The sequence below is a fragment of the Boleophthalmus pectinirostris genome, unplaced genomic scaffold, assembly GCF_026225935.1.
Source record: "Boleophthalmus pectinirostris isolate CB_2022bp ecotype Guang Dong unplaced genomic scaffold, ASM2622593v1 HiC_scaffold_17, whole genome shotgun sequence".
Lineage (NCBI taxonomy): Eukaryota > Metazoa > Chordata > Actinopteri > Gobiiformes > Gobiidae > Boleophthalmus > Boleophthalmus pectinirostris.
In genome coordinates this window covers 21443404-21454971 of record NW_026571115.1, presented here as the reverse complement: position 1 = coordinate 21454971, position 11568 = coordinate 21443404, and the positions used below count along the sequence as shown (strand labels likewise).

General features: G+C 38.5%; 1 protein-coding gene across 1 annotated transcript in view; it reads right to left on the bottom strand.

Moving 5' to 3' along the window:
- cpt1a2b (carnitine palmitoyltransferase 1A2b) overlaps window positions 1-11568 on the bottom strand; it is a 16926-nt gene continuing 5358 nt past the window's right edge. Inside the window, 10 exon segments of the mRNA XM_055153076.1 lie at window positions 1-2597; window positions 2599-2624; window positions 3065-3157; window positions 5585-5698; window positions 6113-6268; window positions 6956-7084; window positions 7583-7747; window positions 9772-9888; window positions 10834-10939; window positions 11549-11568. Of these exon segments, the coding sequence (XP_055009051.1) occupies window positions 2504-2597; window positions 2599-2624; window positions 3065-3157; window positions 5585-5698; window positions 6113-6268; window positions 6956-7084; window positions 7583-7747; window positions 9772-9888; window positions 10834-10939; window positions 11549-11568 (1020 nt within the window). The 3' untranslated portion in view covers window positions 1-2503.

Genomic DNA, 11568 nt, shown 5'->3' with positions numbered 1-11568 from the left:
TAGCTCCATAACTGTTTATTTATTTAACACGTTTAACTCAGCCAAGAGTAGGCTACACACCAACCAGTGCAAAGCTCAGTATTTAAGAAAATAAGACCATAAGAACAGCTGTTTAGCAAAATGTACAAAAAATGCCAAAAATGCAGACATGTAAATATGAATACAATCACAACCTGAAGTTCAGTGCTTATGCTAACAGCCCTGTCGTCCAAACTGTAGTCTTTAACGCAAGAGCCAGCCCATCCCCGCAAAGTGGCATTAGGCACAGTATTGGTTTGTGAGTGTGTTTAGTCCAGCATAATTGCTACTGAGGATCACCAGTTTGTTAATACAGTAAAGGTTTGTATTATAAAGAGAAGAGGTAGAACATGTTAATTTCATCTTTGGGGAATGGCCGAAAATGCAACAGAACTGGAAAACAAGTAGCTACAAGTAGAAAATGAACCAGACCACAAAAATGTACTTTGAGCTTACATGCCTATTTGGGGATGTTTAGACTCACAGTGGTCCATGACTACTTATATCACTTCTTCTAACAGAGCAACATTCAACGAGCTTACAGTAAATTTTCCAAATTGCATTGATTTAAGAGATTGCATTAATAAACCTGGAACAGACATGAGGCACACACTAGTTTTACAACCAAGTGAGTAAAAGAGACAACAGACGAGCCCACTTCAAAGTCCGCTCTGATTCCGGAAGTAAAAAATTCCATTAATTTTACCCATAGACTTCAAATATTAAAAATTCAATAGTAACTGATGTTCATAATGTTTTTTTAAGTCCAAAAGAAAATTGTTTTAATAACTTTGAGGTTTATAAAGTTTCAGAAACAGATTTTAAATAAAATTATAGATTTTGTAGTCATTAGTAATGAGCAAACTTTCCAAAAATATTTTTTTTCGGAAAGTCCATGACATTTTGAATTGAAAATTGTATTACAGAACCGGGGGTGGGTGGTCACTGTTAAGCTTGATAGCGAAAGGAAATGCAGAGGGGAAAGTACCAAGCACTGCTGAGAGGTGCCTTTCAGTTTAAACAAGGAAGTCTAGACATGATTTGAGCAGTAAGTAATAATAGATTAAAACAAACTTGCACACAATGTTAAAAGTTTAAGACTAAAACAAAGAAGCATAAGCCTTCTCTCTTCTCCTCCCTGCACTGTATAAAACACAACACCACCATTATATACATGTTATACTATTATACCCATCTGACTTTTCATGTTTCAATTTTATTATAGCCGCACAAATTGGATTTCAAGCCAAGAACATGTTTGAATGTATTTCCAACAGTGTAATTGTAATTTAATTTAAGCACAGAGCTTCCTTTATGTCATCTTTCACTCTCTGAGTGTCTAGTCTTTTGATTTTGGGCAAAGTGAATGTAACATGAACTTGTTTACTGGCAAATGCCATTGTATGGGAGCAAATTGATAAGTCATTCATCAGACTTTTAAAGGTGCACTGAGTATGTCTTCTGGTGGAGGGTTCATCACCAGCTTGTGCTTTCTTTGTTGTGGTCTTACATAGTGCCCCTTTAAACTGGATAAAAAGTACAATTTTATAACAATATACACCCAAAACTAAAATTATGTACACAATGCTCTTATGCAAAAAAAAATAATAATTAAACATGTTCTTTACTACAGTAGTTTGCACCTACTTTCATTTTGGGATGAAGTTCTTTCCCATATCATGTAGTTGCAATCTATTTAAAATGAAGTTTTAAATGTTATAAACTTGCATACTTAATATACTATGCCTTGTTATGTTGGTAACCTGAATGTCCCTTGATATAGAGTGTAAACATTTCATGTTTGCAGTATTTCCAATTAAACATCCATTCATATTATAAAAATTTGAAGCAAATTGAATAATTGGTCCAATGTACTAAACTAATTGACATTTTACAGCTAATGTCATCAAACTCCCCTGGGGATGTGATGCTAATGTAGGCACTGCTCTGTCTGAGGCTCAATTATCAAAGTTAGACTTTAATCACAATTTGACCATAAAGAACAGACTTGCTGCTGGAACTACAACAAATGAGCTAATTTGTGCTGTTAAACAAGTCGCTCTCCAATAACATTACTGTCACAAGATCGATAGGGTTCGCCAACTGTTAAAATGTGTTGTTTAAATTCATTTTGTATTTTTTCTTGAGTTACATACTATTTTAAAACTGTTTTGGCAGTATGTGCTCATGTGCAAATTGTGTCACCATGAACATTCTGCCATATACATACATATAGACCCCCCCAGTCTGATGTCGCTGCAAAGTATCAATAATGAAATCCTGTATATGTATCTGATTCAGAACAGGTTTTAATTTAAAGCTAGATTACAAGCTGTAGAATATTATCAAACAGCAGGGATGTTTTATGGACATTTAGGAATTATACTTCCATAGAAAGTGGTGCATCTTTGCTATTATGTGTTGAATCTAGTACCTTGGACATAGAGTAAATAAACCCATATGACACAAGTAACTGGTGACCTCTTCACAGCTGCTTCTTGGGCTGGGATGTTCCTCTGAATGCAGCTGTAGATTTAGGTTCAGCCGACATGAGCGTCATAATGTCCTGTAGAGCCTTGTGTCTGAGCACCAAACCTATGAGAGTCCTAAAAGGGGAATAAAAAAATGAATGGTGAATATGAGAAGTTCTTTAGGTAGAACTTGAATAAGAAAAAACTCAAACTAAAAGCAATGCATTGAAGTCATTGATACGCTTCGGTTTGAACAGTGAAACACACCAGCAGGAGCCTAACAACTGTAAATTGTAAACTGTAAAAACACAGCCCAGTATGAATGTGGTGAGCAGGTGCCTTGAGGCTCTGATCGCTTTTGTCAGTCTGATATGGAATGTGGAAAGAATAATAACTACATTAGTGCTTTTATGAGGCTTTGAAAAAGTATATAAAGTGCATTTTACAAGGCAAGAAGAAGCTAGAATCTACTGAGATAAAATGAAGATACGATTTGTAAGATTCCATAAAACACACACATTCATGACTTGAGGGCTAATTTTCAGCTTCCTTGCTCACGTATCATGTTGACTTACTGTCTCCTTGCAGGAATGCTTTGATGAAACATGAAAGTTGATCATATCTTCTCCAACAATAATATATGACACTCCGTACCCATCATCAGCAACCTGGCAAGACAAACAGATCAAAAGCGTCCTTACTGATGGTTTTTAGATTCTAAAATATGCTACTGTCATACCCCACGTTGGCATGAAATATTCAATAGGTAAATTCACAAATGTTGAACCTGATAATTTCTATTAGAGACCTGACCTAAATATATAAAAACTAAATTATATTCATTTTAGGCTTTGGGTTGCCCTTTCTGTGCAGAGTTTACATATTTGGGTGACTGTGCTTCCTCTCTCGTTTCCTCCAGGTAATCCTGACCAAGCCTAGTAACAATATCATTGATGAGAACAACTGAGGGATACTAAAGTATGCCTATTAACTAGAGCCCGACCGATATGGATTTTGTTGTGGCCGATATGAAACCGATATAATGGGAGTTGGAGCTGCCGATAGCCGATATAAACACCGATATATTTAGTGATGTAAAAATTCACTGTAAATCTTGAATTGATAAAAAAACTTAGGTTTGGCTCTAGTGGATTCTAAATTGGGTTTATTTAGGCAACATTTATTATTATTTTGACTCTGTACATCATATTTACATACAGTAGATTGGCCTAATGGCATTTTTGCATCACATTCTAGCTAATAGTGATGGGTATTCCGTTTTTTTTTTTTTTTTGGAGAACCGGCTCTTTTGGCTCGGCTCACTAAAGCAGCTGGCTCTTTCGGCTCCCAAGCGACTCTTGAGATTGTTTTGTTGCAAGCAGGACTAAACCAGAACTGAACCAGGACTGAGTGTCGGGACTCGGTTTCTATCTCTCTCCTGCACTCGAGCCCAAGATTAGTCCTTTTTATTCATTTTATGCTGAACTGCAGCCAAATATGCACTTTTTTTTATCCTATGCACACGCAGATTTCTGAAAGTTTCGTTTTCAGCCGCTGCTGCTGTCAAACTACGGGTCTACATGCGGCATGAAGAGAAAAAGTGAGAAAAAGAGAAAACACGGCTCCCAATAAGAAACATGCTCTTCAAAGAGCCGGCTCTAAGAGCCGCTTCGATCGCGACCGACCCATAACTCCTAGCTAGTAAATAAACTACCGCTATTAGCCTTTAGCCGTAAAAATGTGCGCACCGCGGTAATTAATTCCATTCCATTCCATTTTCTTCCGCTTATCCGGGGCCGGGTCGCGGAGGCAGCAGTCTAAGCAGGGACTCCCAGACCTCCCTTTCCACGCACACTTCCTCCAACTCTTCTGGGGGAACCCCAAGGCGTTCCCAGGCCAGCCGAGAAACATAGTCCCTCCAGCGTGTCCTGGGTCTTCCCCGGGGCCTCCTCCCAGTGGGACATGCCCAGAACACCTCCCGAGGGAGGCGCCCAGGAGGCATCCGAAAAAGATGCCCGAGCCACCTCAACTGGCTCCTCTCAACGTGAAGGAGCAGCGGCTCTACTCCGAGCTCCTCCCGTGTGACTGAGCTCCTCACCCTGTCTCTAAGGGAGCGCCCAGCCACCCTGCGGAGGAAACTCATTTCGGCCGCTTGTATCCGCGATCTTGTCCTTTCGGTCATTACCCAGAGCTCATGACCATAGGTGAGGGTGGGAACGAAGACTGACCGGTAAATCGAGAGCTTTGCCTTTCGGCTCAGCTCCCTCTTCACCACAACGGTCCGATACAGCGACCGCATCACTGCTGAAGCTGCACCGATCCGCCTGTCAATCTCACGCTCCATCCTTAATTATATGCATAAATGTGGATCATTCACACGTCTATTCACAGGTCATTAACATATCAATGCAGGTCCAGTAACAAATATACGGCCAATATAGTCACTTTACAATAGACCAATAGAAAACAGACTGTTTATGTGTGAGAGCTACAGCAGCTAATCGCTAACAAAACCTAAACTAGCTTCAAAGTCGATGTATTTCCAACACTCACCGCTCACACAGGCTCCTCCTCACATCACAAGTCTGCACTAATAAATGTCCTTTTAATCCAGACTCAAACCGATTGTCCGTAAAAAGAAAATAATCTCAGTGTTGCACACGGCTGTGGGTGTAAACAACACACGTGAGTGAAGTGACGTCACTCTGGTGGTGTGTTCAGGGACAGTACGGACACAGACAAATTACACCGCAGATAAATACTGATGCGGAGCCACATATTAGGACATTTATCTGTCTCTAAATTGGATTAAATGAACATAATGTAGAGAGTCTAAGCTTTATAACGAGGTATAACATGCCCACGTGAAATATCGGCCCATATCAGCAAGCATATCGGCCGATAGCCGATATGTCTCCAGGTGCCCATATTGGCCGATAATATCGGCCAGCCGATATATCGGTCGGGATCTACTATTAACCTTAATCTAAACTTAAACCCAACTATAAGAACTCCACCAGCTCCACACAATTTATCAGACAATATCAAAATTGAATAAACACTTTACACATGAATCAAAAAATAAAGCAACTCACAGGCCCAAACCCGCCTCCCAGGGAAATGTAATCAGGATTGTTTTTGAGGTCAAACAGTTCAATCTGCTGTATGGGGGTTTGGCTGGTGGAAAGACGCCAGGGCTCTGACAAAACCTGCATAAAGAACGACAGCACAGGATTTATAAACTCACAAACAGAACAAAAAGAAATTTCCTGCAGGCATGAACAAGTACACAGTAGCTAAAGTATAGTGAGTTCTCATTAAAACTCTTTTATTTGCATATGTGAATTTGATAATAACAAGGAGAGTCAAAAATACTGATACCAAGATAGCAAATGATATTAAATCTAGAAAATAAAATCACATAAACAGAGAAACTACTACTATTTTGTGTTGAAAATTCCATTGTATTGTGTAAATAAGTATACTTTTATTCTTACTGCGGTATCAAAACCAATATTGAGTATTAAACCAATATTAAGTTTGTATCATGAAAACACCATCAGCATCAAAACTGTGAACTAATATTGCATTTACAAGAAAATAAAATCGAGATATAGCTTTACTTCTTTGAGGAAAGGTGAGTCCACGCCCAGATATTTTGAGACCACGTAAAGGCAGAAGAGGTGTCTGTCGATGCCTGCTCCTGTCATGGCCATGCGATACAGGTTCTGATGCCCTTCGGATGCCAGCTGGAGAAGGCGTCTGCACTGCTCCACTGACTATCAATACAGAAAAGTACAACTGTAGAGATCAGCATTTTATTTCTTCTGACACTAAGCAGTTCTTTATTCCCAAAAGGACAGGTGAAGCATCTGCCTCCCCGACTGCACGTCCTCGTCTCCCCTCTGCTCTCCACTCTCACACATGCTGCGTACTGCCTGCTCGTGCTTTCATCAGACTTCCCTTCTATGGCGTAAGGAGCGATGTTTGCCTTGCGAATAGAGTCTAATTAGTGCAAATGTGTCAGCGCTGTGATTTGACGCTTTGTATGTGCACACAATTTTAGAGAAATGGCCAGAAAAATGTCACTTACTGTCAGCTCAGTAAGTGCCCTAGCTACAGCTGAAAGCCATGGTACATTCTCATGGCAGCGGAGTGATTGCCTTGCTCCCACACTGAGCAGTTTTTTAATTTTTTTAGCTCAGTTTTTAACACCATAGGATTTTAACCAAGTAAGAAGTGCAGTAGGTACATTTCAAAGGACACAAAATGCCTGACCAGTCTTACTGTTAAACTGCACTGAGACGTTTGACTGAGACACAAACAAATGAAAACAAAAAAGACTTGGAATTTCAGGGGGAAAAGCATTCTAAAAAAAAAAAAATTGCCTTATCACCTAGCCCTAAGGAAAATAAAGTAGGGTGCACACAGTAAGAATCATGTTGAGTAGTATATTTTTTGCGTACCTCTCCCCCCTCCAGTGCTCTGACAAAGGCACATGTCTCATTGGAGCAGGAACGGACCGTCTCTGTGCGGCCTTCTCTGAACAAACGAGTCATGGATGCCTCATAAGTCAGACAAAAACCACCGCGGTCCTGGAAGTAGAAAAGATATCAATTTAAGTCCAAACAATTGCAACATCAATATCTTCATGCTCTTATTGTTCTTATAGTATCCACTCAACATTATATTTAAATGACATGGAAAATATTTAGCATATCATTAACTCTTGATTTATGTTATTTCATGCAAGTCTTCTATCTCAGGAAGCCCATTTTACCCCTGAACCCCTTCCTGTTAATTTTCCTACACTCCATAAAAACACTCTACATACGTATGTGGGTCAAGCATTAAGATTACTACATATATTAGGATTAATAAAGTTAACAAAATAAAAACATATCTGAAATTGCCCGAGGAAACTGAGGACTGTTTCCTTGCAAATGTTGACAAAAAATACTATAAAATGTAATAAACATACTCCTTAAATATAAATACTGCAGATCTGATAAGTGAGTTTCGGTAGTGATAGGTGTTAGGAAGATTCTCCTCATTCCACACACAAACCCCTCCCCTCTGTGTGGGAAAAGTACCCTGTAGTAAGCAAGCTGCAGGCTGATTTGGATGAAGGCGTCCGGGCTTATGCGCAGTTTCTTTACCCGTCCTTTCCCAAACTCTCGGAAGGGGAACACATGGCAGTCTACATCATCTGCCAGGTTTTGGGCCACAGTGAGGGACTTGCAAATTTGCGTCTGAACCTGCAGAGAAAAAAGGGTTTGATGTTTTAGCTTAAATACAGACAAAATGTATACACAGAACATTATAAAGAATACAATAAGTAAAACTGGCCTTTATGCAGCCATGTGTTGTGATTTCACTGGCTCCACAATTTTTAGCTGCGGAAGGGAGAGCCATTTCCTTTCCACTTTTGAACTCAAGTAATCTTTTCCTCTTTATTTTTAAAGACAATAAACACAAACACGCCTGTGAAATTAACCTCTTCATTACCGAGTTTCACATACACTACATGCATCGTATAACTTCACTGCACAGTTAACAGCAGACAAGCATGTGTGATGGTCTATGACAGGGGTGGGCAATTATTTTTTCCATGGGGCCACATGAAACAGAAAATAATCTGAAGGGCCGGGCCAAAATGCTAAACTATTCTGCATAATATTAATTGTATTTCTTTATTAAAAGCAGTAAATAACATTGTTTTGGCAAGCTGGTAAGACTGGTAAGAGTTTATATATGACTAAGCAATGAAAAAGTGAGGTTGCCTTATAAAATATATCATTAAAAAAACTCTATAAAAAAAAACTCTATAATAAAGGAAATGCAGCTTCAGTCCCTGCATGAGATAAAATTATAAAATATGTTAATTTTGTAATTTTAAATTATCTTAAACAGGCCGATCAGAGTCAACCAAAGGCTGACTCCCTGATGAGGCCTGGGAGCTGTACAATGTCCAGGTCCGATCTATGACCTGCGTCAAAGGCGCGTCAGAGGAGCAAATGCCATTACAATCTGAACTTCCTCCGTGCACTTATTCTCCAGCTGATTCACAAAGCTGCACACAGATGCAGGCAGTTTATCCCTGTAGTTCAGTGACATGTGATTACAACTGACACCATAGGCCAGTCAAAAATAGCCTTACACTCCCAGCGATTTTTTGTGAACTCAAATGTGCATATAAATGTTGAAGCTAAATGTTGAACCTATGTTCAACTATGTCTCTCAGAACTCCAGCACAAAAGCAATTATTCAAAATAAAAATTACTACAAAGGACAATGTATTTTTTTTTTTTATATATATATATTTGTAAGTTAGAGAAATCCAGAAAGAATATTTTTGGGTGAGTTGAACTTCCTAGTTGGACATGGGCAGCAGATGTGAAATAAGTAGAGGTGATTCAATAGCTGTACATAGTTTAATAAAATTTTTAGAACTCACTGCTACTTCGTTTTTACTTTTTTTTTGTATTTTTGTGCTTTTCTTAACCTTTCTCCACAAACTGCTACTTGAGATAAAACTCAAAAACCTAGGGATAAATATTTATTTCAACCTAACCACGTAATAATTACAAAAACATGAAAACCTGTCCTACGCACTTCAAGCTTTTCTACTTTTACAAATCATCAATGACATGTCAAGAATTTAATGTCTGATATCTCAAACATGATTCAATTAAAAAACTGTTTCTCCCCCTGTCTATCTGCTATGGCATGTGACTAGAGGTACACTCTTAGTACCACGGAAACATTTTATTTAAAGGTCAATTATTTATAGGAGGTATGCAAAGATAAACAATGATTCATGAAGAGAGTGGAAAACTCCAGTTTTTTGCTGTTCATTTAAGGTTATGCCAACAGCGCTTTTTATTATTTTACAAATGATTAATCTAACTAATTAAAAAGTGCAGAAAACAGTCTTTCAAAATATGGATTGTGTGTATTTTATTGAGGCAGAATAATTCCTTTTTAGCCTGACCAGCCTTTTTAGCTTGTGTGCAGCCAAACATCTCATACAACACAGCACCTCATCACCTGCCCTGCAAAGCCAGCACCACCAGGTCTCCATATGAGATTTCTATGGAAAGACCCGGGAAGAGCAGCAGAATTCCTGGATTCCTAGCTTTGTCTGTGAATATCCTAGTATTGTCTCTGCTTTCCATGTAATGGATTTAATTGTTATAGTAAAAATTGTTTCAAGCTTGCCCTTGGTTGAGCTGGTTCATACACATGTTAATTAGAATTACTTTGAAGGCATGTGCTTTACCTCAGCCGGGATGTCCCACAGGAGCCTTTGAGGAGATGGGAGGGAGCGGTCAACCTCACCCTTACAGTGTCCATCCTCGGTGTAGCCCAACTGGAACGCATCTGTGGCCAATGTGAACTGAAGACACACAGACATTTTCAACTTGATGGACTCAGTAAATTTCAGATGAGGTCAATAAGATAAAGCCCTTATTTACATTATTATTTCTGGCTGTTTTGGCCAAAGACATCAACTGACATATTCGGGTGTGGGTTTGATAAATATAAACCAGCTGTTGGTATATGGACTATGATCAGGGGTATATTAACTGTTTGCGCACATAATAAATGTACTGGACACGCTAAAAGTGGAAGCACTAAGCAGTGAGACTGGCATCTCTTATCGACGCTTTACAGAAGCTGTGCAAATTTTTCTCCTGAAATCAAATGAGGAGGAGAAAATGCATATGAACTAATTAAGCAGGCGCTGCTTGATTTATCAAGACGACAAGAGCAAAAACTTTAGGGATATTTGGAAACGTTAGAAAGACAGACATAAAATATCTGCAGAGGACAGACAGTTCTAGTTTCTGCAATCATGCTTTAAAAGTGATGCAAAGTAAAAGGGCACAAGTCTACTAATTCAAGCCTAATAATTACGCTGTTCCAGACATTTTTAAGAATTTTAATGTAAGCTAAAATAAGACTGTTTTTAATAATCATGAGTAATAAGCTAAACTGTTCTTTAGTTGTCCAGTTGTAAAACTTCAACACAAAATAGCCCCTTCGTTCGTGCACGTTTTCTATCATTAATTCAGCTCCACAATAATGTATCCAAGACTCGGCATTTTCGGCTAAGATAACACATGTCTCGAATTTGGATGTTTGGATTTGGCTCTACATGAGTGTAAATCTAATGATTAAAAATGGGAATTACAGATAATTTTTACTTGTATTCAATGACTGTAGAAAAGGCAACGTTCACAAATAGGCTGAGCAGTAAGCATATGTCAAAGTCACCTTATTGTGGGCATATACATGTGCATCCAGAGCAGAATACAATGTGATCTTAATATAAACATACCTCCCAGAGATGAGCCACTGTGGGCGCGTCGGCCCAGGAGTGCTCGGCATTCAAACCATTCTTTCCATTCTTGTAAATCACAATGGAGAAGGACTTATCAAACCACCTGGCAAATTTGGAAAAACACATCCGTGAATATAATTTGGAATAATTTGAGTGAACAATAAATAACTTGCAAAAGAATATCTGCATATATTTGCTTTAAACACTTCATATTCATATTAAAATATAATTACAGAAACTTTAACAAGCCTCTTAAAACATTAATTTTAAGTCTCTATCACATTGCAGTGTGGTGTTATTAAGGTTGTAGGGGTAATGAATTTAAATTAATTAATTTTTAAATAATTTTGATCATTGGGACCAATTCACCTGGACAAATGAGGGCCAAACAAATTTGTCTGAGGATAACATTTGGCCCCATCCCCCAACATATTTGGGATGCATCTGATTTGAAATGACAACAGTTGTAAACAAAATCTGTATGAAAGCGTTCTCTGTCCTGCTACTCTGGTTTAGGCTTCACAGTGTCCAGCCTACGCATAATAATGATGCTCAGTGCAATTCCAACAGTGTCATACTGAAAGTGAAAGTGGAAATTAGAAAGCTTGGAGAATAGTTACTTCTTGTATCAACTGCTTAACATGTAGACATTTTGTCCTCTAAATAAAGTAAAGTAAAAGAAAAAACTAAGCTTCCCCAAGAGCTGAGTCACCTGTCATAGCATTTGCCATG